The sequence below is a fragment of the Myotis nattereri genome (assembly GCF_964212035.1).
Source record: "Myotis nattereri genome assembly, chromosome: X".
NCBI lineage: Eukaryota > Metazoa > Chordata > Mammalia > Chiroptera > Vespertilionidae > Myotis > Myotis nattereri.
The window spans coordinates 119,358,971-119,385,908 of record NC_138078.1 but is presented as its reverse complement, the minus strand read 5'-3'; the positions used below and the strand labels follow the sequence as shown (position 1 = coordinate 119,385,908).

The following is a 26,938-nucleotide window of genomic DNA, read 5'->3' as shown; positions in this document are numbered from 1 at the left end:
CCCCCCCCCCCCCGCGCCCCAATCTAAAAGTCCTGTTTAGGAATTCTCACAGTGTCTGAAGCATGAACGCTTTGCCAGCATCCTGCTCTCAAGCACGGAAGATTGGCAGGAGACTATCCGCAGCACCCGATACAGCATCTAGGAATTAGAATTGCACAATATAAAAGCGATATGGGGCAAGAGAGAGCGGAATGAATACTTGCCCTAGAAGCAGAGGTTGGGTGGGAAAGTGCCAGCAAGTTGTAAAAGATCAATCTAAAACTGGGAAACCGGGAGACCCAGCTCGGACCTATGTGTTAAGACTGGAAGTGGAGTCAAGCCAGAGAATCCGGAAGGATTCCAGTAGCTTGTGGTCTAAAACAAAAGAACAAAATTCAGTGCTGGGGCCATGCTTTATGAGGTGCTGTTATCATTTTCCTCCAACAACACAGCGGCAGCACGGGCCACAAAAGCCAGGCCAAGCGGCCCCACGGGTCTCAGCTTGGACGGCTTTCTGAACTCGATCAGCTGAACTCACTGCTCCCAATCCGTGGAAACTTACAGCAAGTCCAGCGCGGACTTTGCAAGCTTGGGAGAAAGTAGGCGCATGCGCAAACCTTCTCCCCGTGTGGGCCAATCACAATGCAGCGCTGAGTACTAGGCCTGCGCAGTAGGTCTCCGGTAGCACTTCCCCTTCCCCGGCTCTAGCAAGCCTGCGGAACTGTCCAATGCCCACCCGGAGCTGTAAGGAGGAGCCTGCGTGGAGTGCGTGTGCGTGAAGCGGAGAGGGGGGGGGAGTGGGCCGGGGCCCAGGGTGTTTGACCGGTCAGTGCGTGAGAAGAAAGGAAGGAGGAGGTCCCGAGGAGCGGCTGCCGAAATGTACCGGTGTGGAAGCCTGGCCGCGGGTGCTTTGAAGCAGAAGCTGGCGCCCTTGGTGCGGACTGTGTGCGTCCGAGGCCCGAGGCAAAGGAACCGACTTCCAGGTGACTGACCCATACCGGGCAACCCCCACCTCCTTAGACCAAGGGCCTGGGCTGCTTAGGCTCCCAAAGCCTCGCTGCTCTTCCCGCCCCCACACCCGGATAAACTTAACACGCTCACAGTCGCCTGAATTCCAAGTTGGCGGGATCCATTAGTTTTGCAAGCTGTGCGCACCTGACCTTCAAGGGAATTGAACCCAGTAGTTGGCTCGAGGCCTTTTCCTGGGAGGATTTGCTGTTCAATTATAACAGAATAGCTGGATGTTCAGTGTTATCCAATACCACCTCCGGGCCACCCCTTGTCCACTTTTTTAGACAATGAGGTTAAGTAGACTTTGTCATTTACGACTGTGAGACTTTAAACAGAACATTTAAGCCCCAGGCCTTAGTTCCTTCTGTAAATCAGGATATTACCTGCTCTACCTTCCAAACCCCAGATGAGATCCGTAGATTTGAGTGGCCTGTGAAACACAAACAGTGCATTGCAAGTAAAGAGGGAGTGAGGTGTGCTCCAGACACCAGGAGAGTTGACCCATAATTAATTTGAGGTGTCTGGTCAGTGTAATTCTTGGTGGTCTTTAATGCTTCCAAGAAAGAGTTTGTAGAACGCATAGTGTTTGCTTTCCATGAAGTTGTTTCATCAAATTTTAGAGCTGGAAGGGATTCTGTGGTAAAGTTCAACCCATTCATTTTATAGATAATAAACCGAGGCACGGAGAGGTGAAATTTTCTTGCCCAAGGTCATGTACTTAATTAATAGGTAGAGCAAAGGATAGTTTGCCAGTCTCTAGGGCCCTAAACCCTTGCTTCAACTCCACACTGCTCTTTAGCCCATTGTGCTTCAGATATCTCTGAATTTATCTGAGCATGTCTTGTGCCTGCTCATTTTCAATCAGCACAATTTCATGGAGGTAAAGAATTATCCACCTGTAGGAGGTGTGGGTTTATTTATTTTTAAATCAATGGTTTTTGAATGACCGTTGAGGACACTCACATTTGCAATGTCAGAAGTTATCCTTTGAGACCTTTCCAACATGCAACCACCTTCTGGGTGATTTAAAAATAAAAAGTGGAAAATGCTTCTCTTATATTATTATATTTGGAAAGGTGCATTTGAAAAGTTTTTCCAGTTGCTATGCCTCAAGAAAATATTTCCTGATGGGTGTGTATCTGAGATATGTCCTAAGACATATTGCCCATGGAACTTAAAAAACCTCTACCTTGGCTTTTAAACTAATACCCTGTCTATGATGTCATCTGTATGTATGTATGGGTTTGTGCAATGAAATGAGGTTGCTCTATGCACGCTGCACAGAAATTTTGGTAAGCTGAAGCTTTTCATCCACATTGGCCTTTCAAACTTTGTGCACTTATTTTGCCTAAAACTCAAACATTTACCAGCATTCTGAAGTCTGACCAAAAGTTTTCAGCAATTAAATATGGATTTCCAAAGTTATATTGATTTACTAGACATTTGAAGCTGGTTGGTGATATTAGAGCTAGTACTGAAAAATTACAGACTCAAAATGTCTTTTTCCCCATTGAATAACTTTGTATGAAGGTACTCTGCTGTAGAATATATTCTGACGTCTTGACATATCCATCCATCTCTTTGGATACACTTATTCTTTGTCTTTTGGCCAAGCACCAGAATATAACATCATATGCCTTTAGAAATAGATGGGGCTGAGGTTACAATTTCAAAAAGAAATGACTGTCATTTTATGAATTTACCATGCTTTGTGGCTTCATTACAAATTGCTTTTAATCTGATGTCTTTTTCACATAGTTGTATCTGCCATATGTTTTTGCATAGGTGGGGGGGGGGGGAAGAGGCATTGTTTGTTTATATGCCATTTTCCTCCTCCTTTTTTACCTTCTTCCCCTTCAGTTCGTTGCCAGGATGTTAGCAAACTTTAAATCTACCTCCACATCTGTCACCATTGTCAGGTTCACTTTCATTTTGTGTTGCCTTTTCTTTCCCCTTAAAACCGTAATTGGTACCATTTATTTACTTTATTTTGGGTGTTCTGCTTCTTTCCAAAAATGATTGAAGGTAATTAATAGTCACCACTTTACCAGTATGTCTGCATTCGGCACCAAGGAGGAGCAGATCGGTTAGGAAATGGATATTTTCTGTTCTGTAGTATTTTTATTTGGTCGACAAACATTGTGCTGCCCATGTGATCAAACTGATCGCAGATCCTTGACCGGAGGGGTCAAATGTTTGAACATTTCCCTCTACTCAGAATCCTTCTCACCTCCTTAAAAAGGAAATTGGGCCCTCGCTGGTGTGGCTCAGTTGGTTGAGTGTCTTCATCCTATGCACCAAAGTGTGGCCGATTCCATTCCTGGTCAGGCACATCCCCAGATTGCGGGTTCAGTCCCCTGCCGTGGCACATATGGGAGTCAACTGATTGATGTTTCTGACATCAATGTTTCTCTCTCTCTAAAAATAAAAAATAAAATAAATAAAAAGGAAATGAACTCCTTGTGTGTAAGGAACCAGACTTCCTGGACACTGCCAAATGATACTTTCTTTTGAAGCCTAGAAGATGAGCCTTTTCCCACTCTTTCTGCTGAGGCAAAGCTTTCCAGAAGAAAATCTATGGCAAGTCAGCCTTTTCTGCAACCAGTTAATATATTATATTTTCTAACATTTAAGGGAATTGCTCCAGTTACAGTATGATCCTTCCAAAGTTGCATGGTCATATAAATTGAGGGGAGGATGGAACCCAACCCTACTGAATGAGAATCTCCAGGAGAGAGGCCTGGGAATTTATATTTTAATAAACTCCTTGATGTAATTAATATGATCAGGCAAATTTGGGAAATACTATTTTGAATGGATAATGATTCTTTTCCTTCTTTTCCACTGACCTAAGGATTAATAAAATAGACTGAGTGACCTTGAGTCTCCTATGATTTGTATCAAGCCCGTTTTCTGATAGAATAGAGTCATTCTCTCCTCCTACACTATGCACTCCCCAAGGACAAGGATCATGTCCTATTTATTTTTTGTCCTCAGCATTTTGTACATTCTCTGGCATGTGGTAAGTTCTCAGTGATTGAACTCTAGTACTTTAAAGGGCTTAACTTTGCAGAACAGTTAAATTTTCTTTCTTTCTTCCTTTCTTTTTGTCATCTGAATCATTGTTCCTGTGACCTTTCTTCAGAGTGGTTCACACTCTACTATAGCTATTCTGATTCTTCTAAAATTCCATCAAAGGTTGATGCTAAAGAAAAAAATACAGAGGTTGATCAAGGTAACTAGTTGTTGTTGATCAAGGTAAATAGTTGTTGGGTTCCTTATGAAGAAGTGCCTAGCTACAATGAATAGATCACCTAGCTTGTCCTGCTTGTGTTTTATTCATGTCAGAGAAAAATCAGCTTTCTTTGACATTCAAAGATAAGATTCAAGATCATATAGACCTCTTTATTTGAGATTCCTAGGTGCCTCAATCGTGTGGATGTATTTCTGGAAAAGGCCTTCCAGGAGTATGGATAAACAGGAGATTTTGAAATCTACAGAAATGAACTCAGTGGTGATTTAGGTAGTGTTCTAATGCTAGTCTGTGATTTTGAGGTTACTGACTTATTATTAAGCAACCTGAAGTAAATAAGATCTGGCTAAAACTTCTTTGCAAAGAATTCTTCAAAATGTTTATTTCTTATCACTAAAATTGGGAAGAATTTCTAGTTTGTTCCTTCATTAATTCAACCAATATTTATTGAACAAACCTACAATCTGTTAGGAACTGTTGCTCTGTGTAACATTTATTCAGGAAGTGAATCCTTGGCACAATATGATGAATATAGACAATAGTATAATATTATAATTATCAGGCTAGCTAAGAGACTAGATCTTAATTATTTCAACCAGCAAAAGAAAATTATAATGTGATATGATAGAGGCGTTAACTATCACTACAATGTCAATCATATTATAATATATAAATGTATCAAATAAAATAATTGAATCCTAAGTTTGAGAAAGAAAGTACTACCTCTGTATTTGTGGTCTGACTGAAGAAAATCTAAAACAAGTAGATTGGTGCAATAATGAGAAATCAAGGATTAATTTGGCTTTCCCACATCAGTAAGACAAGTGAAAAGGCATGTTTCAGTCATGATATAAAATTTCCTAAAGTTTTGAAGCACTGGGGGTAGGGAGAAGTGTAGGAGTAATTTTGTAGGTAAAAGAAAAATGGTGGGAAATATCAACACCATACAATACTTATCACCTTTTACAAAATTAAAGTCACTTTGTAGGTATGTAAAAAATTGGTTTGTTAATGATAATAGTGTATATTGCATTTCTTTTCCAGCAGTAGTTTGTTTTTTCAAGCAGTAGTTTAAATGTTAACCAATTTACTTTTTTAAAAATTAGTTTACTTATAAATGTCCTTTTTGGGGGCATATTGAAGCAAAAACTGCTGAACATTCCTAAGTCTACACTCTTAGTTTTATCAGTTTGTGAAAAGCAAACAAAACCAGAATAAACACATTACTATTATATTAAAATAAAGTTATCATTTCTGAATTTAGGATCTTCTAATCTAGAGGAATCAATGGAACTTAAAAAAATTTTCAGCAACCAAACTTGGGGTGGGGTGAGGGACAAAACTCATTGAAACTGAACTAAACTTTACTTCATTGAGTTAAACTTAACTATGTGAAACTTTTTCTACCCAGTTTCATTTGCTAAACTATGAGAGTTGTCAGTTTCTACTTATGTTTCATCATTCTCATGGACTTCTGAAAATCAAAAGCTTACTCAGATTGAGATAAGTTTCTCCACTCTTGCACATGATTTATTTTCATTATTTGTTCTTTCCCAATATAAACCATTTTGTTTCACATGGCAATGAAGGATTCTAAAGCAGGTAAGAAAATAAATAAACAGCTACCTCAAACCTTGCACAAAATAAAACCCTGCCACACAATCTAACCAAGACACAGCTCAGTCTTGCATGAAAGGTAATATGTCTTGGAAAACAGAAATGTTAAAGTTCAGAAGAAAATCAGAAAAAAATTGCGTGAATTTATCTCCCCCAAAGAATTGTTTGGTCTTAAGTATATAGTGCATATACCATATAGTAGCACTCAGCAACCCACAGACACACATATTTATGTTTCTATGACCAATCATACTGAGTGGGATAAACAAAAGGTTCCAAGGAGACTCTCACATCAGGTTTTACTAGCCAGTGAGTTATAAAAACTTGATTTTTAGTCTATTTTGATTTCTGAATTATAGATAAGAGACTCTGGACCTTTACTCTTAGAACTGAAAACATTTTTCTAAAGTTCTGGATTGCACATGTTCCCAAGGATTTCAGGTAAGAGAGTGCAGTGTCCTTACACTGTGAAAGGAAAGGGGAAAGCTCCCTATTTCTGATCTCTGTAAGTACATATGGAATGCTACTACCAGTGCCCATCCTGTTTGTCTTTATATATATATTGAACTTTTACAGGGAGGAAGGGAGCGAGATAGAGAGCTAGAAACATTGATGAGAGAGAAACACTGATCCACTGCCTCCTGCACATCTCCCCCTGGGGATGTGCCCGCAACCCAGGTACATGCCCTTGACCCGAATCGAACCTGGGACCCTTCAATCTGCAGGCCTACGCTCTATCCACTGAGCCAAACCGGTTTTGGCCTGTTTGTCTTTTAAAGCCTGGTCAGATCAGGAACATATCTACCTGCCTCTAGACCAGTGATGGTGAACCTTTTGAGCTCGGCGTGTCAGCATTTTGAAAAACCCTAACTTAACTCTGGTGCCATGTCACATATAGACATTTTTTATCTTTGAAACCACAGTAAAACAAAGATTTATATTTTTGATATGTATTTTATATATTGAAATGCCATTTAACAAAGAAAAATCAACCAAAAAAATGAGTTCGCGTGTCACCTCTGACACGCGTTGTTATAGGTTCGCCATCACTGCTCTAGACCAATGGTATTAAAGTGCAGACCTGCAACATCACCTGAGACAGAAACTGTGGGGTTGGGTCTCTCCACCTGTGTTTTAACAAACCCTACATGGGATTCTGATGCAAGTTTTAGAATCACTATTCTAGATTAGGATGGCAAACTACAGCCCACAGACCAAACATGGATGCTTTTGTACAACCCCTTGAGCTAAGATGGTTTTTTAATATTTTTTTCAATGGCTAAAGAAAAATGTTAAATAGACTATTTAAGGACACGTGGAAATGATTTAAAATTCACATCTGAGTGTCCATTAATTAAGTTTTATTGGGACATAGTCACACCCATTCATTTATATATTGTCTGTGGCTGCTTTTGTTCAACATCAGCAGAATTGAATAGTTGCAGCAGACACCGTATAGGCCGCAAAGCTGAAAATATATATACTATCTGGTCCTTTACAGAGAAAGTATGTGAATCCCTAATCTAGATTAATAGTTAATACAAGGAATATCATAAGCATAGAAGGTTCTGAGACCTTCTTCATCTGAAAATGCCAGCATCCTAATGGAGGAAGAAATGTACCATATTCTTACATTTCAGTGTGTGAACGTTGTATTGATCACCAGGTCATTCCATAGCTGCACAGAGTTTTACATCAGCATAAACTTGGTATTATTTCAGAGGACTAAGAAACAAGTAATTGGTGGATGTTTTAAATTTTGTCATTCTAAAAAATACTTCGTAGCCCAAAATTCTTCAGTTCTTTGGGGGAGATAAATTCATTTAATTTTTTTTTCTGATTTTCTTCTGAGCTTTAACATTTCTGTTTTCCAAGACATATAACCTTTCATGCAAAAACTGAGCTGTGTCTTGGTTAGATTGTGTCGCAGGGTTTTATTTTGTGCAAGGCTTGAAGCAGCTGTTTAGATTTCTCTTAAGTGGTTGTTATAATGCTCCAGGTAGCCTGTAGTTAACTTTTTATATGTATTCAGTCAACTCTCTGTGTTTACTTTATTTATGGTGAAGAAGTAACGAGGGAAGTATTTGATGAATTGTCCATATGTTTTTCATTATCTTTTCTGGAGACTGTAAATTTTCTCCCTGGACAGCATTCTTAAAAGCTCTAACCACTTTAAGAGTGTGCATTCTGATACCTGTCGTATTTGTGTACAATTTTGGTGGGTTTTTTTCTTGGTCATTGAACAGTCAACGTCACGCAGCCAGTGGGCAGTAAGTCCTGACTTGTACAATGCATTGACATTTAGTCATAAACATGTATTAACTATTTTATTTTTATGTGTGTGTGTCTTAATAAATTGTGTTCCTTAGGCAACTTGTTCCAGCGATGGCATGTTCCTCTAGAACTCCGGATTACAAGACAAATGGCTAGCTCTGGTGCATCAGGGGGCAAAATCGATAATTCTGTGTTAGTCCTTTTTGTGGGCTTATCAACAATAGGTGCTGGTGCATATGTAAGTAGAAAAGCAGCTTGTGTAAAGAAGCTGCCAAACAGTTCCCATTAATAGCCTCAGTAGTACTCTGCTTTACAACTTTTGCAACTAATCGCCCTTTCTCCTTTTGAAAAAATTTCCAGTAAGCCTTCTTTAACGTGCCTACTGTCTAATATCCTATGAGGGCCAATTTGGGAATGACTGAAATTTAATCTCATGTTGATTATCCTTGCTCTTTTCACTTGTCTTTTTATTTACTTGAAAGCCACTGTGTTTTCTTAGGTTTGACCAAGTACCAAAAAATTGTACCTTTGCTCTTGGATGTGACACACTAACCTGTGAATAAAGACAAAATTCATTGCAGCTCCTTAGCACAATATTTGATTTTGACCCATTTGTCAAATGTTTTATTTTTCCTCAGCTTGGGATAGACATTAAAAACAAAAACAGCCTACAATTCAAATAGTAAGCGTTCCTCATAGGAAAACTATTCCTGAATATCACCGAAGACTAAATTATAGAATTAGTCCTAGTATCTCCAATTTTAGAATGGAGTTTGTGTGAGGTGAGAAATACGGTTTTCATTGCTACATAATTATAGCACAATTCCATCTCCTTGAATGAACTCTGATCAGCGTAATTGGTCACCGAGGAATTATGGTGTACTTTTTTTTTTTTAACTTGGCAGGGTTTACTGTGACTAAGCATGTCAGTTGAATCATATAAAGTTGAGGGAACCAACTTAGATAACACCTAGTAACAACCTTGATTGAAGGAAGCTGTTTGTTTTACTTACTGAGAGCAAATGGTTGGACGCCATTACAATTTTAGTTCTTTCTACATTGGTAAGACAGTGAACTTAGCTTGCTTCTTGATCACTAGGTTAAAAAAAGAGACGAGAAAATTATTTGAATTTATCTAGCTTGTCATTCCCTGACCTGACTTCCAAATGCACAAGTAGGTAGCTCTTGCCAGTTGTGAGTCAAATTAGAGTGAAGAGTAGGTGAGCTCTGTCAGATAACAGACTTGGAGGAAATAGGCATTCTCCTCCGATCCTGGAGCAGCATTTTTTTCTTTTTTAGCACAGGGTAACCAAAACTGCGTCCCCGCCTTTGTGTTGAATGTTTCTTCATTAATACTTAGTTCATTTTCTATTTCCTTTTGTTTCTTTCTTGGCCTTATCTTTACCTACAGTTGTGCAGTGTCATCACCTAGGATCCCCTTCTAGATCACTAGCGTCCGCAGGTGCTTCTGGGAAAGATGGCAGCAGACTAGTATACTTCTTAATTGTAGGAGCAACAGTCACTGGGGCAGGAGTTTATTATGTAAGATGCTTACACTAAAATACATCTTGGGGTAGGGTGGGTGAGTCCACGGCACTAATGAGGACATGATCTATTAGAATACAATGAAGTTTTCACAGCATGTGCTTTCTAGGTCTTTATTAAAGGGACATTGTCAGCCACTAGGGAGTCCTCAAATCTCATTCTTCAAACTGTTGAAGTCCTACCATATATATCCAAAGCCATACATTTAATGAGTATTATAAATACTCATCACCAACCCTTTCTTTTAAAATTTTTGCTAATTTCATATTGCAATTATTTTTATGATGCTAAATTATATTGTGCTTTAGTGCTGCATACCTAACCAAGACAGACTCAAAGAGTAAACATCAACTAAGCAAGTAAAGATAACACGAACAGCATCCATTTTGAATTATTTTAGGTAAAATTTGCCAAACAATCAATTAACCCTACTTGTATTGATAAAAGGCATTTTACCAAATGCTTCTGAGGAAGTCCAAAAAGCCAGAGAAATCCTCCCCATTCACTCCAGCTTCTATTTGAAAGTAAATTCATTTGGCAGTGTCCCTTTTGTAATTTCTAATTTGGTCAAACTAGTGGCTGAAGTGGTATAAGCTAATATATTCCTGTAGATTTCTTTCTTAAGTGCCTCTCATTTATAATTGAGATACCACCCTCTGAGTCTGAACTTTCCCATTCCACAGTTCTCTCAACTTTTCCTGTCAGTTCCATTCCATTCATTCAAAAATAGATTTAAAGTGTTTGCATCTATGTTTGTAAAATTTAAACCTATTAAACCTCTTTTATGTTGCTGTACCAGAGTTGGATGGCCTCCACAGAGCTGGCCAGGCAAATCTCTTGACCCCAGGCCACAAGATCGGGCCAGTCACTGTTGCTTTCTCCTGCCTTAGAAACATCTATGAAGCACCAGTGCCTCTTAAGCCATTCAGTTAAATGCCTCATTGCCCTCTGTGTTTATCCAACACTGGTAATAATAAAGTTACCATATTCTAATGGTTTCAGGTTAAATGATAAGCTTTTGTCTACCTATAGCCATTTTCTAGTTCGTAGAGTTTTGTTTTGTGTGTTTTTGTTTGTTTGTTTTGGGTTTTTTTAGTTTATAGAGTTTTATATTAGGTTTTAAATCATTTAAAATGTGACCTGAGGTGGCTTAGATTTTTTTCTCTGAAATTGATATTAGTCTAAAGAGAATTGTTAACTTAAAATCAGAGTTCAGACTTGATGACATATGGCTATAAGTTGCTTAGTGTTTGCATTAGTCTACACTGACTGCCATAACGAAGTACCACAGACTTTGTAGCTTAAATAACAGAAATTTATTCTCACCCAACCAGCATGGCTCAGTGGCTGAGCGTCTACCTATGAACCAGGAGGTCACCATTTGATTCCTGATTCCCAGTCAGGGCACATGCCAGGGTTGCAGGCTCAATACCCAGTAGGGGGTGTGCAGGAGGCATTCAGTCAGTGATTCTCTCTCATCATTGATGTTTCTATATTTCCCTCTCCCCTCCTCTCTAAAATCAATAAAAATATATTTTTTAAAAGAGAATTTTATTCTCTCACAATCTGGATGGTGAAAGTCCAAGATCAGGGTGCCAGCATGGTCAGGTTCAGACAGTGCTCTCCTGGCTTGCAGATGGCCCCCTCTTACATCCTCACATGGAGAAGAGAGAATGTGAGCTCTCTCTTCCCTTTCACCAGCCCTATAGGATTAGGGTCCCAGCCTTATGACTTCATTTAACCTTTATCACCTCCCCAAATACCATCACATGGGAAGTTAGGGCTTCAACATATGAAGTTGAGAGGGATACAAATATTCTGTCCATAACAGTGTTCATAATGTTTCTCATATGACAACGTGTTCCTAATTTAAGTGTAGATACTATAATTCCTGATTGTGGAGCCCTTTACCTCCCCCCCCTGCCCCCGCACACACACACACACTCTCCACCCTCCCAAAATAAGGGAGCAGCACTAAGAACAAGTTTTCTGAAATGTTTGTCAGGGGTCTATACTTTAAACCAGTGGCTTTTTTTTTTTCCACAATCCACAAGAAGAAATAAATTTTATCTTGTAATGGTTATATAACTATAAATATGGAAAACCGAGAATTTTGAAATAATACTTACTAGTTGTAATATACTTCAATAGTTTCTATTCTCTTCTATTTGTGTTTGTTTGTTTGTTTTTTTCATGTTGGTCATAACGTACTAAATTGATTTTACAGCCCATTAATGGGCTTTAACCTCAGTTTGAAAAACACTGATTTGAACACTTCAATTTAGATCACAAACAGAAACTCCTAATCCTTGTGTATGTGAGCATTCCTCCCTCTCAGTGACTTTCTCTAGGACCACAGGCAAATCCCCTAATCTTAGTCCTGTTATTTGTCAGTGAGCAAAGTCAAGTGGCCTTTAGAATACTTAATGAGATTTAGTATTTGGGCCCCATGCCATTGTTCAACTGATAGGATCATGTTCCCTCTGAGAAAATGGCCTGTTTCCTTTCAGATTCCTTTAAGTTGTCTAAATGCCACCATATTCATCTGCTTTCATGAGTTGTTTCCACTAATATTTTTCTTTTTCTTTTTAAATTCTCACTGGAGGATATTTTTTCCATTGATTGCTAGAGAGAGTGGAAAGGAGGGTAGAGAGAGAAAGAGAGAAACATCGACGTGAGAGCGACACATCGATTGGTTGCCTCCCGAACACATTGGGGAACTTGCAACTGAGGTACGTGCTCTTGACTGGGAATCGAACCTGAGACCATTTGGTCAAAGGACCAACACTCTTAACCAATTAACCCTCCGCCCGGGCTCCACTAATATTTTTCATAAATTTGTAGTTTTTCTTAACCTTACATGTATTCATATCACTACTTAGAAATCTGTTCAAACTGAGAATATAGAAACACTTGGAGGAAAGGTAAATTTTTATTTAGTATGTCTGCAGACTTGTTTTTATATCAGAACATTTTACTTAAAAGCTAAGTATATAGATAAATATGGTTATAAATATATGACAAACCTCATTCTTGTCCTTTCCCCACTAAGCCTCAAGATATTTCTTGGTCTGTTCTTCCTCTCATGTGTGACATTATTAGGAGGTGTGAGAGGGCCTAGCCTATTTTTGGATATCCCTCTGAATGTGAACATAACCCCAGCTTATTTCTCTGTTCACTGATGTTGACCAGCTTAAGCCATCTTTTAGGTAAAAGTCTCTTTCTTAAAACAAATGTATATGTATACACACACACACACACATACATATAGATATATGTGTGTATATTTAGAGTATGGGTACATACTGGAGATATATATATATATATATATATATGTATGTATATATATATATATATATATATGTATATATTTATATATATATATAGTATCTGATGCCAAAATTTAAAAAAACAACAACAACACTTTCTAGCCTGGCCTATGAACAAGAGGTCACAGTTGGATTCCGAGTTGTGGGCTCAATCCCTGGTAGGGAGTGTGCAGGAGGCAGCCAATCAATGATTTTCTCTCGTCATTGATGTTTCTGTCTCTCCCTCTGCCTTCCTCTCTGAAATCAATAAAAATATATTTGTAAAAATAAACTTTCTTAATTAATGTTAGCTGAATTCATTTTTATGAACTTAGTAGAAAATTCAAGGTATAACAATTGCCTTTTAACATACAGTACTTAGTTTTTTAATCCGTCCTTATATGTTCGACGTTTCCAGGCTGATAAATGTTGAGGTCTCAGGGGCCAGGTTCTTTATTATAGCACGGTGCCTAATGAGCTGCTCTGTAAGGGCTCATAGAAATATTCTTAAAACATGTTTTATTATACTTCCTCTGATTTCCTATACTTTCTCCTCCAATTAATTAATAATCTGGGATTCCAATTGACATAGCATCATTTAAATTCCTGTCTTGTTGACCCTGTGGGGTACAAAAGAGCAAAAAGTGTTCTAATTAAAAACAAGTCATTCTTGCCTACTGCTTTTTAAATTGGTTTTTTTCCAATAAGTTCTGATGCTGTATGTAAAAAACAGCTAGTCATAATGCTAAAGTACCCTTCTTCAATTTGAAAACATAGAGAAAATAGTATATTTGAAATAACTACTGGTATTTAAGCAAAGTGACCCTTAATGAATATCTGAGTGTCATGAAAGAATAAACCATTGAGGGAAAGATTAGTTACTCTATCAGACTAGGATATTGCGGTCATGTTTCAGGGACAAAACTCAGGACACCTACCAGGGAAACATGTGTCCTGGCTACCTACTCTGGACCATGTAGATTGGTTTCACAGCTAGTATCCAGCATAGTCCAAAATCCCTTTTATAAAGTTCAGTCCTTGCTAACACTTTATTCTTCTATAAAATGTTTTTCTTATTTCTTCATACCTTCAGAATTAAATGCAGTCGGAGGAAAATTCTTCATATAGATAGACCCTGAGGAAATTTGAAACTGGAAAATTTTCATCTGCTTAACCTGTATTCTTTCCACACCAAGTTTGTACACACTCAATATTTTTTATTTCTTAAGAAAATAAATTTGCCTTAGTGACTTTCACATAGAAGAACTTACCTCAGGTAGACAAAAGCTTCTCATTTAATTGGAAAATAATGAAACTGCTGATGGTATGAGCTAGTTCTGTTATGAAATAAATTTTCTCCGTGTTTGGATCTACAGGCCTACAAGCTTATAAAAAGTGACCAAAAAAGATATAATGAAAGAATTTCAGGATTAGGGCTGACACCAGAAGAGAAACAGAAGAGGGCTGCATTATCTGGTACGTATGATTTGAGGCTCAATATATGAAGGGAAAGTTGTAAACAGTTTGGTACTATGCTTTGTAGTTATCTTGTTGACACGATGATGCTGAGAGATTGTAAGCTTCCAGAATCTATGGTATTACCCCACACCTGACAGCGATTTGTTAAAGTATTTGACTGGAATTTATGTTTGAGAAGAAAGTTAGTGGGGATCATGATTGGTTGTTTTTCTTTTTGTGTATGTGTGTGTGTTTTTTCCCCTTGTTTTTTTGAGGGGGGGGTTGTTTTTCTTTATATTAGACTCTTAAAAGGCAAGCTTTATATTAAAAAGGCAAGCTTGGAGAGGAAGATTATTGGAAAAGAGAGAAAGGCCTTTTTTCAATGTGGAAATTATTTTAGGTCTATTTTGTTTCTTGAGTTTTTGGAGTTTTGAGTTGTTAAAGATGTTTTTGTTTTTCTAAAGCATGTAGCCCTAGCCAGCACTTCTATTACACACAACTGGCTTGCTTTTTTTCAGAGAGAAATGTTTTAATCCTATAATAAGCCCCATAACCCTGGATGGGCGACTTACATTGCTTTTGTAAATAACACCTCCTTATTCTTGAACATTGTATAATAATCCCCAATTAACCTCCTGGGTGTTTTAGAAATTGCTAAATATTTAAGCTCGGCTCTAGTTCTGACAGACTTACTAGTAATCAATGAATGATATTGGCCAAATCATTCACTTCTTTTTTTGGGTATTTTCTACTTATGAAATGAAGGGAATAATTGCTTTTCCTGTCCAATCAGGATCCTGAGAAATTAAGGTAATTGTAGATACAGTATTTTGCTCGCTTTATGTAAAGGATTGAGACAAGTGCAAGGTGGTTTTAAAGTGGCAAGGAATCATCTGAGACTTTAAGAAAATTCACCCTGTCTGGTCTGTTGCCTACAGCTCCAGAAGGAGAGCCAGCTGCTCAAGTCAGGGTACCAAGTCATGTTCCATTCCTGCTCATTGGTGGAGGCACTGCTGCTTTCGCTGCAGCCAGATCCATCAGGGCTCGGGATCCTGGGGCCAGGGTAAGGCACATATTGTTTTGTTTGTCACAGAGGGTATAGTCTGCAAGCACTTAGTCAATGTACATCTGCCTCTTAAATGACTTGGTTCTGATAAGTATCATTATTTTGTGTCAAAAGGTACTGATTGTATCTGAAGATCCTGAGCTGCCATATATGCGACCTCCTCTTTCAAAAGAACTGTGGTTTTCAGATGATCCAAATGTCACAAAGACACTGCGATTCAGGCAGTGGAATGGAAAAGAGAGAAGGTGTGTTCACTTATGTAAAATGGGCCCAACTAGCAACTTCAACTAAAAACAGGGAGTGGGTTTGGATTTTGCATGAAACATGTGCAATGCATAGGATGGATGGCATGACTGCACTGCAGTCCACTCTGGTATGCACTTGGTGCAGCTTAGGGACAGCAAGTTACAGTGGCAGGAGTCCTGGATTCTGTTACCAGATCTACCAACAATTGAAGGTATGATGTTGGCCTCTGAAGCACTAGTGCTCCTATTTATAGGACTTTTATGTTAGACTTCTCCAGGGATGATTAGCTTGGCCTGTATTGTCACTTCCTTACACTTGCCTTAAGCATGTCCCATAAATGCACAAGACAAGACACTGTTTTATGGCACTTTCTTTGACACCCTAGCAAACATTCCAGAGTGTGGGGATAGAGGAGGCACATGGTAGAGCAGAATCTCTTTATTAAAATGTTTACACGAGAGACTTAGAAATGCAGGCCCAAGCTTTTTCCTTTTATTTATTTTTTAATATATTTTTATTGATTTCAGAGAGGGAGACAAATAGAAACATCAATGATGAGAGAGAATTATTGATTGGCTGCCTCCTACTGGGGACCAAGCCCGCAACCTGGGCGTGTGCCCTAACTGGGAATCGAACCATGACCTCCTGGTTTATAGGTCAATGCTCAACTACTGAATCATGTTGGCTGGGCCAAGCCTTTTCCTTTTAAAGGATGGCTTGGATCTCTTGATTCAAGTACCATGCAGTTTTCTGGGGTCCCATTTTTTTTCTCATTAGTGATCCCTTTGATATTGGAGTTAATTTTATAAAGCTACCCCCTCTATCACCCCCACAATAATGTTCCTTTCTCAAGCAGAATGCATACTTCCAATTATCTTAGCCATCCCTAATTAATATCTCATAGTTACTATCTACTGTTTGAGGCAAAATAATCATAGGAGCTAGAGCAGGGGTGGGCAAACTTTTTGACTCGAGGGCCACAATGGGTTCTTAAACTGGACCGGAGGGCCGGAACAAAAGCATGGATGGAGTGTTTGTGTGAACTAGTATAAATTCAAAGTAAACATCATTACATAAAAGGGTACGGTCTTTTTTTTCAATAGTTTTATTCATTTCAAACGGGCCGGATCCGGCCCACGGGCCGTAGTTTGCCCACGGCTGAGCTAGACCATCGACCAGTTGGCCATCAACCAGTGCCATCCGGACAGCTCGTTGGATGAATGTGTGACTACCAGTTCCTAGAGCACTCCTCTTATTCTAATTTTTAAATGAACCTAAATCCAGAGCAGTATTTCTCAGCCTCTGTACTATTGACATTTGGGGTTGAATAATTCTTTGTTATAAGGGAGGTCTGTGGACTATTGGGTGTTCAGCAGCATCTCTGGCCTCTTCCCACTGGATACTAGTAGCATTCCTCCCCCGCAAGCTGTTATAGCCAAAAATGTCTTCAGACATTACCAAATGGCCCAGGGGAGGGGCAAAATTGCCCCTAGTTGAAAACCACTGATTTAAAATACCTCTGTATATGTACTAGTAAGTCACAACCAAGCTTTGGTGGCCCTGGAGACTTACATTGGAAAATGTTCCTAAAAGTTTTTCATGATGGAAACAATTTTATTAAATTTGTGGGGGCAGTTGATAGCAGTTCCAGGTGCTTATAACATCTTCTCCCATTTCTCTGTACAGCATATATTTCCAGCCGCCTTCTTTCTATGTCTCTGCTCAGGACCTGCCTCACATTGAGAATGGTGGTGTGGCTGTCCTCACTGGGAAGAAGGTGAGCAAGTGGGCTGCTTCCATTGCCAGGCTCCATGTATATGCCTGTGTGGGCAGTGAGTATGGTGACTTGTATTCCCAGTACCATTTTTGTCTTTCCTGCCATTGTAGTTTATCAAAGAAGGATTGAGTCATTTTAGGATTCATAGTGCCAGTTTAAATGCTTAGTGTTTCTTCTTGGGGAAAACACCAGAACCTAGAGTAGCATGCCAACCTACCTGCCCCAGGAAGTTCAAATCATTGAGGACCATGACCCTGAAGTTGTTCCCTCTCCTGATTAGCATCTCTGTCCTTCCTTCTTCTTCCTGTTTCTCCACACTAACATTTCTTTGGGATTGTTGATGATAAGAAAATGGCAAACGTGTATTCACGGTAGTAAAATAATTCAGGCATAACTTCAGCATGGAAAATTTGTCAGCCTTTACAAAGGTAAGTGGATGAGTAATGGGAGCAGTATTATTAGAGGTATTTGTGGGGCACAGGGAGAGTTTGTTTTGTTGTGCTATGTTTCACTTTTGTTAATGGGAAGTACTAGAGTGCATTTGTAAACTAATGGCAGTGTTCCACTAGAAACAGAATGGTTATCAGGAGCAAAGCCCAAAATAGATGAGGTCAGAGCACAAGTGGAGGGACTTGTGGTAGGGACAGGCCTACTTCTATAAAGGGACATTAGGCAGAGAAGATGAGTATATATTGAGACATTATGTATTAAGTATCCCCTATCTACACTAATAAAAGAGAAACATGGTAATTGGCGTACGACCGCTACCCTTTTCATTGGCTAATCAGCGAGATATGCAAATTAACTGTCAGCCAAGATGGCGGCCGGCAGCCAGGCAGCTTGAAACTAACATGAGGCTTGCTTGCCTCAGTGACGGAGGATCCTTGGGGGAAACCAACGTTCCCCGCCTGCGGCTGCAGGCCTCTGAGCGGGCAGTTTAAGAAACATTGTAACAAATACCGCCGGACTTCAGCCAGCAGATTCGCAGCATTGTAAGCAAAGGCCAGAAACCTACTTTCAGCCGCGTGGAGGCCTAAGAGCTGGAGCCAAGCCTCAAGGTAAAGCTGGCCCAGAATAAAAAAAAGAAAAAAGAAAAAAAGGAGTGGTTGGGAACTTCAGTCACTCCCAGCCTGAAAACAGCCCTCAGCCCCTCACCCAGACTGGCCAGGCACCCCAGTGGGGACCCCCACCCTGATCCAGGACACCCTTCAGGGCAAACCAGCCGGCCCCACCCATGCACCAGGCCTCTACCCTATATAGTAAAAGGGTAATATGCCTCCCAGCACCGGGATCAGCGTGACAGGGGGCAGCACCCAAACCCCCTGATCGCCCTGCGACTCTGTGTGTGACAGGGGGCGGGGCCCCAACCCCCTGAGCAGCCCTGCTCTGTGCCTGATAGGGGGGAGCTCCCCAACCTCCCCCCCACGGGCCCTGCTCTGTGTGTGACGGGGTAGAGCCATAACCTCCCCATCGGCCCTGCCCTGAGTGTGAGAGTGGCGGCGCCCCAACCCCCTGATCGGCCCTGCTCTGTGTGTGACAGGGTGCGGCGCCCCAACCCCCCCCCCCCACAGGCCCTGCTCTGTGTGTGATGGGGTAGAGCCATAACCTCCCCATCGGCCCTGCCCTGAGTGTGAGAGTGGCGGTGCCCCAACCCCCTGATCGGCCCTGCTCTGTGGGTGATAGAGGGTGGTGCCCCAACCCCCTGATGGGCCCTGCTCTGTGTGTGACGGGGGCAGCGCCCCAACCCCCTGATTGGCCCTGCTCTGTGCATGACAGTGTGGCACCGCAACCTCCCCATCGACCCTGCCTTGAGTGTGACAGGGGATGGTGCCCCAACCCCCCAATCGGCCCTACCCTGAGCGTGACTGAGGGTGGCATCACAACCTCCCAATCTGCCCTGCTCTGTGCATGATGGGGCGGCGCCCCAACTCCCCAATCGGCCCTGCTCTGAGCCCGACCAGGGGCTGCACCTAGGGATTGGGCTTGCCCTCTGCCACCCGGGAGCAGGCCTAAGCCAGCAGGTCGTTATCTCCCGAGGGGTCCCAGACTGCGAGAGGGCACAGGCCGGGCTGAGGGACCCCCCTCCCCCCCAAGTGCACAAATTTTTGTGCACCGGGCCTCTAGTGTGTAAATAACACACAAGCCCTTGCCCTCTAGGGACTAACAGTATTAGACAAAACTATACACAGATAATCATAACAAGATATATAGAATGAGAAAGAGATGCACAATAGCCCTGGCCAGGTGGCTCAGTTGGTGGGAGCATGATCCCATACACCAAAAGGTTGCGGGTTCGATACCCAGTCAGGGCTCATACAGGAGGCAACCAATCAGTCTCTCTCTCTCTCTCAAAATCAATGGAAACATGTTCTTGGATGAGGAATATAAAAAAAAGAAATATATGTGCAGTATATTGTGGGAATTACTGGGAAATGTGCCCAGTATAGTGATGGTTTCAGGGAAGGCTTCCTGGAGGAGAAGGTCTTATAGAATGGGAAATCTGTGGAATGAAGAGGTATTCACAAGATTAGAGTGAAGTGAAGAGCATTCAAGTAAAACGGAACAGCATAAGGAAAGGCACAAGGGTATGAAAAAGTGTGTTTGGTGTAGGGAAACATAAGCAGCTAGGTACTGACAGATCAGAAAGTACAAGTCTAGAATACCAGGTGGTTATGTGAGAGTGGATCTATGACTGTGACGTTCAGGGGAAGGGTCTGGGCTCAGATGGAGATTCAAGAATTATCCACATACGTGTAGAAATTGTAACCATGAAAGTGAGTGAGGTCTCCCATGGAGAAGTTCTATAGTCAAAGGAGGAGTATGAGGAGTATGGTAGGGATGGAACCCTGGGATCCCAACATGTAGGAAGCAGGCTTAAGGAGAAGAGTCCATTAAGGAGACTAGGAAATAAGTTAAAGGGCAAGATGAGGAGAGACCAGGACAGGGACCGAAGTTGGAGAGAGTTTCAAGGAGGAGAATGTGATCCACAGTGTTATTGCAGCAAAGAAATCTGGTAAGAATTGTGAAATGACTCATTTGATTTAGTGGCACAGATATCATTGGGAAGTTAGGAAAGAGTTGATAAACTACTCTTTCGAAAGATTTAAATGAGAAAAGAGCGGTGGCAATTGGACAGAAACTTGAGGAGGACCTAGAATCAAAAGTGAGACTCTTAGGATGGGTCAGACTTAAGCATGTTAATGGGCTGAAGATCCAAGATGTCAGGGGAGATAGGGGGATGAGTGGGTGACTAATAGGCGAAGGTTCTGGGAGGGAAAGGCACAGAAAGATAGCAGAAAAGACACCTCATCCTAGAAGCTGGAAGAAAGGAACTAAGGTTTTTATTTGGGGTTTGGGAGGTGGGAAACTTATGGGAAGCTGAGGAAGATCATATATAATGGCTTCACTTGTTTTTGCAATAAACTAGGATACCACCAGGTGGTTTTGTGAGAGTGATCAGTATGAAGATTGAGTAGTGGGGTGGGACTGAAGAGGGAGCTTACCCAGGACAAATCAAAGACTGCTAAATAAGCTACTCATCCATCTGATCTCAGTGTACAGTGGGGCCTTGACTTACGAGTGTCCTGACTAACGAGTTTTTTGAGATACCAGCTGTCTCTCGGCCGATTTTTTGCATTGAGTTGATAGAGTAATTTGAGTTAACTTGGTCTCGGAATGAATTAAACTCATAAGTCAAGGCCCCACTGTATGTCATTGCCTCCAGAAAGCTTGATTGGGTGCACCTGTCTTATGTTCCTAGCATGATCTGTACTGCCCTTATCAGAACATTTCTCACTTGATTTCTCATACTTGATTGTAGTATTTGTTAAATTATCTGCTTTGCTGCTACACTCTGAAGGTAGGGAAGGTATCTTATCTTTTTCACCATTGTATCCCCAGCACTTAGCACAATGCCTGACACATAGTAGGTGCTTAATAAATATGTCTTGAATGAATGGTCTTGCCACTAATAAGGAGTAGAGCAAGAGACTGGAACCCCAGTCTCTATGACTCCAAAGCTCAAGCGTTTCACCATAAGATGGAATAGGGTGCAAGGGAATTAAGGGTGCTGGCAAAAGAACAGTGGGATGGAATAGACTGCTGGGCAGAGAAAATTGAAAGCAACTATAGATGATAGTGGGACTGAGAGAAAACTGGAAGGATAGAAAATTGTGACCAAAGAGTGGGATATCTGAGGTAGAAGTAGAGGATAAGAGATAACAACAAGATTCTGGATGTGACTTGGGAAAAGTATGAGCCAGGTTTGCAGGTCTTCAGTGAATGAGGAGGAATGGCTGGGAGGTGGCAGGATAACTGATTTGTAGGGATATAGGTAGTTGTCTCTCAGAGGGGGATGAGAATACAGAAATTTGGAAGCAGCAGCAGCCAACACCCCTCCTAGCCTTGTGATGGGAGGAGTGTGGGAGAAAGGAGCAGTCTTGTGAAGCAGCTAAGTTGTAGTGAGGGTTAGAAGTTGTACAAAGCATCCTGTAAAAATGAATATGATGTAGGAGAGTTGACAAGGAAATCAGGGTTCAAAAGCACCAAACAAGTAAGTCTGTTCCTGGTTTCTCATCTCCACAAATTGAGCAGGAACTTTGAGACTGTAGGGACTTGCTCTAAGGTTGGATGGTTAGGGAATAAGAGCCACCTGAAGAAACTGGGTACCAGAAACTGGTGCCAATGATTATACAGAAATGGTTTCTTAAGGATTGATCAACTTAGGTCAAGAACTAATTCTTCCCATTGGGCCTGATGGCCGATAGGTACAGGGTTCCTTTGTGGAGCAATGAAATTGATCTGGAATTATAGTGGTGATGGTTGCACAGCCTTGTGAATATACTAAAAACCACTTTAAAATGGTGACTTTATGTTAAGTGAATTATATCTCAATAAAAATGTTTTAAAGCTAATTTATCTTTATATCTTTTTGTGTGTCTGTGTGTCTGCACCAGGTAGTACATCTAGATGTGAGAGGCAACATGGTGAAACTTAATGATGGCTCTCAAATAACCTATGAGAAGTGCTTGATTGCAACAGGTGAGTATTTCTGGAGATGACTTTCTTCTCTGATATATAGCTCATTCAAGTTCTAGTATAGAAGGTATTACTTAATCTTAAGAAAACCAAAACCCAGACTCTCTGAAGTGGGTATCTATATCTTACAGCTAACTATTGGCATCACATCAGCAGCATTTCTAGATTATCTTTGCCGTTCCTTCCCCAAAAGGCATGGACGTGTATTAAAGAGGATTGCTTTTTTTTTTTTATCTCCCTGCTTAGCCCCTGCACTCTGCCTTGTACCCTGAAAGTGATATAGCCTTTGGCTTCATTGCCCATTCTAATCAGAAATCAAGAGAGGAGCCCAGCTGGCGTGGCTCAGTGGTTGAGCATCAGCCTTTGAACCAGGAGGTTGTGGTTCCTGGTCAGGGCACATGCCCAGGTTTGGGGCTGGCTTGATCCCAGATCCCTGTGTGGGGCATGCAGGAGGCAGCTGATCAATGATTCTCTCTCATCATTGACATTTCAATCTTTCTCTCTCCCTTTTTCTCTGAAATCAATAAAAATATATTTTAAAAAAGAAATCAAGAGAGGAGACCAAAGCAGTTGCTTTAACAAAAGTAGCTATGCTATCTGGTGAGAAACTAGTGGAGGAGAAAGGGGAAGCAAAAAGTTAGGCCTTGTGGCCATCTGCGAGGAGGGCGGGGCCCTTTGAAGAGATACTCTTAAATCTGCTTCTCAAAGGAAATGAATAAAAGCCTGCTGTGAGCGGAGTTGCAATAACAAAGCCTCCTTTCCAGTTGTGCTGCTGTGGCACCAGCAAGAGCACACACATCACAGCACCACCTTTGTGGGGGATAGTGTGGGCTAGCTCCTGCTTGTTGGGCTAAAGCGTTTTCCTCTTATTTCCAGGAGGCACTCCAAGAACTCTGTCTGCCATTGATAGGGCTGGAGCAGAGGTGAAGAGTAGAACAACACTTTTCAGAAAGGTAATTGTCTGCTTTAGTGCTTTCGTTGTGTCAGTTTTGAAGAGGTAGCATAATCCTGTGGTCCCCAAGTACCCACCCAGGAACTGGGAGATTCGAGTTCTCTTTATGGCTCTTCTACTGATTGGTTATTTGGCCTTGAGCAAGTCACTTCCTCTCTCTGCACCTCAAATACCTCACTCAAGTGTTTTAAGCTCCTAGGAGAAAAATACATTTGGTGTTTTTTTATTGCTTGCTATAGTTCCTTCCAGCAGCCCTTCCATAGTTGTTTTTTTCCTGATGCATTTGAGTCATTGGAACTCCTTAGAGCTTCTTGGCATTTTTCATTGCAAGTTCAATAGTGGAGACTTTGGAGAGAAAGGTTCAGAGTACCTAAGTGAAGAAGACAAGGGGGTTTGCTTCTTATCACTGTGCTTTGCTTTATGAAAACTGCTGAAAATTTCCAGCCACTCCTATGGATATTTGAAAAGATTTGTACTGTCCTTGAAGTTCTGGGCAGAATAAGGTTTTTCAGCCTTTACACTACTGACATTTTAGGCTGATATTTGGTGTGAGGTGCTGTCCGTTGCATTGTAGGATGTTTATCAATGTCCCTGGACTCTCTACCCACTAGCGGAAAGCAGCACCTCCCCATCCCCAGTTGTGACAGCCAAAAGTATCTCCAGACATTGCCAAATGTCCCCTGGGGTGAAGGGGCAAAACTGCCCCCAGTTGACAACCACTTTTGTCAGATTGAGTGTGACACTGGAGAAAAAAATATACATCAATAACATGGGCTATTCTGAAGTGTGACATATATATAGTTAAAGAACACTAACAAGCCCACATGGTGTGGTTCAGTGGTTTAACATCAACCCATGAACCAAGAGGTCACCCGTTGGATTCCAGCTCAGGGCACATGCCCAGTTCGGACTCCATCTCCAGTAGGGGATGTGCCTGAGGCAGCCGATTGAAGTTTATCTCTCATTAATGTTTCTATCTCTCTTTCCCTCTCCCTTCTTCTGTCTAAAAAAATCAATAAAAACATATTTAAAAAAGTAAACTCATCTTCCAATTATAAAAAAAGAACACTAACAAGTATGTGACCTTGAGAAAGTCACCTATCCTCTTTGGGTTTTCCTATTCTGATCATTCAAATAAAGAACCGATAATTCAATAATAAAATTATCTTCTGTCAAGCATTTTATATGGATGCAGTTTTGTGTTAGCAAGTGCTTTATTTACATGTCATCTATTTTTTCTCATAAAATCAGCTGTTGCCGTTATTTTCTTCATTTTATAGTAGACTAGAGGCCCGGTGCACAGAAATTTGTGCACTTGGGTGGGAGGTCCCTCAGCCTGGTCTGTGCCCTCTGGCAGTCTGGGACCCCTCACGGGATGACCACCTGCTGGCTTAGGCCCGCTCCCCGGGGGATTGGGCCTAAGCTGGCAGTCAGACATCCCTCTGGCAGCCCAGGAGCCCTTGGGGATGTCCACTTGCCAGCGGGGAGCAGGCCTAAGCTGCAGTCGGACATCCTTAGCGCTGCTGAGGAGGCAGGAGAGGCTCCCACCACCACCACTGTACTGGCAGCCATCAGCCTGGCTTGTAGCCGAGCAAAGCTCCCCCTGTGGGAGCACACTGACCACCAGGGGGCAGCTCCTGCATTGAGCATCTGAAACCTGGTGGTCAGTGTGTGTCATAGTGACCAGTCATTCCCAGTCATTCTGCTGTTAGGGTCAATTTGCATATTACCCTTTTATTATGTAGGATAGAGGCCTGGTGCACGGGTGGAGGCTGGCTGGTTTTCCCTGAAGGGTGTCCCGGATCAGGGTGGGGGTCCCGCTAGGGTGCCTGGCCAGCCTGGGTGAGGGGCTGATGGCTGTTTGCAGGCTGGCCACACCCCCTTTAGGGTGGGGGTTCCCCACTGGGGTTCCTGGCCAGTCTGGGTGAGGGGCTGAGGGCCATTTTCATGCTGGCCAAACCCCCCCAGCGACGGAAGCTCCCAGCCTCTCCGTTTTTTCTTTCTTTCTTTTTTTATTCTGGGATTTATTTACCTTCTATAATTGAAACTTTGTAGCCTTGAGAGGAGCTCAGAGCCGGCCAGGGTGGGCGGGAGAGAAGCTTGGCTTCCTCTAAGCCTCCTGCTCGCTCCAGCTCGGTGGCCACGGCCGGCTGAGAGCAGGTATCTGGGGTTTATTTACCTTCTATAATTGAAGCTTTGTTGCTTTGAGTGGAGCTCAGAGCTGACCACGGCAGGCGGGAAACTTGGCTTCCTCCATTATTGGGCCAACCAAGTCTCCTGCTTGCTCCAGCTCCGTGACTGCCAGCTGTCATCTTGGTTGGGTTAATTTGCATGTAGTTGCTCTGATTGGCTGGTGGGTGTGGTTTAAGGTGTAGTGAAGGTACGGTCAATTTGCATGTTTGTCTTTTATTAGTGTAGATGTAACTGAAGCATAGAAGGGTGAGTGGCTTGGTGAGGTGACTTGGGCAATAAATGACTAAGTTAGATTTCAAATTCAGGCATTTCAGCTATAAAACCTATTTCTGGAAATATTGTTCCAGGCTTTATTTATATGAGAAGCCAATGCCCCCCATAAGCGGTATAATTCTTTGATATTAAAGATATTACAATAAGAACACTAATGCTAAAAAATAGCATATGGGCTATAATTGAGCCACTTTATACAAGGAGATTTTATGTGCAAATTACTGTTGTCAAAGATTTAGCAGAAAATATGTCCTGGTATTATCCTCTGCCCTTTGGGAAATCAATGAACTAAACTGGTGTGATCCTGCAGATTGGAGACTTTAGAACCTTAGAGAAGATTTCCCGGGAAGTCAAGTCGATTACGATTATCGGTGGGGGCTTCCTTGGTAGTGAACTGGCCTGTGCTCTTGGCAGAAAAGGTGAGTATTGGGGGTGACCTCAATTTTCTTCTCTGGTCTGATATCACATGACTAGTTCTGATAAGGGATCCTTTAGTGACCACAAAGCTGCCATTTGAGCAACCGAGCAGCAGTGCTTTCTTTCTTTTTTTAAAAAAATTTCTTTATTGATTAAGTTACTAGTGGCCTGGTGCACGAAATTCGTGCACATTGAAAGAGAATTAATTAATTAATTAATTAATTAATCAATCTGGGCTGGAGGGGCGACTGTTGCGGGAGTTCCGGGCTGGCAGGGCAACTGCTGCAGGAGATCCGGGCTGGCAGGTCGACTGCTGGTGGTCGCAGTCACCCCGGATCTCCCGGCGGGAGTGCCGGTTGGGGGCGTGACTGATGGCTGACAGGCAGCAGTCGCCCCGCCAGCCCAGATCACCCTGCAGGAGGGCCGGTTGGGGGCGTGACAGCTACCCGACCACCAGGGTCACGCCCGCCAGCCCTGGGTCGGGTCGCACAGGTGTCGCCCGCCATCCAGGTCACAGATAGCAGGCCCGGAT

At 41.8% G+C, this 26,938-nt stretch overlaps 1 protein-coding gene across 2 annotated transcripts in view; it reads left to right on the top strand.

The window, feature by feature from the left end:
* The first annotated feature begins 646 nt into the window (after positions 1-646).
* AIFM1 (apoptosis inducing factor mitochondria associated 1) overlaps positions 647-26,938 on the top strand; it is a 38,119-nt gene continuing 11,827 nt past the window's right edge. Inside the window, exons 1-9 of one of the 2 annotated variants that reach the window (XM_081115185.1) lie at positions 647-962; positions 8,230-8,372; positions 14,364-14,463; positions 15,384-15,508; positions 15,626-15,756; positions 17,444-17,534; positions 22,490-22,574; positions 23,448-23,524; positions 26,300-26,408. In XM_081115185.1, coding sequence (XP_080971311.1) covers positions 857-962; positions 8,230-8,372; positions 14,364-14,463; positions 15,384-15,508; positions 15,626-15,756; positions 17,444-17,534; positions 22,490-22,574; positions 23,448-23,524; positions 26,300-26,408 — 967 coding nt within the window. In that variant the 5' untranslated portion in view covers positions 647-856. Of the gene's footprint in view, positions 963-8,229; positions 8,373-9,545; positions 9,677-14,363; positions 14,464-15,383; positions 15,509-15,625; positions 15,757-17,443; positions 17,535-22,489; positions 22,575-23,447; positions 23,525-26,299; positions 26,409-26,938 lie in introns of both variants that reach the window. The other variant, XM_081115186.1, reaches the window with a different exon arrangement.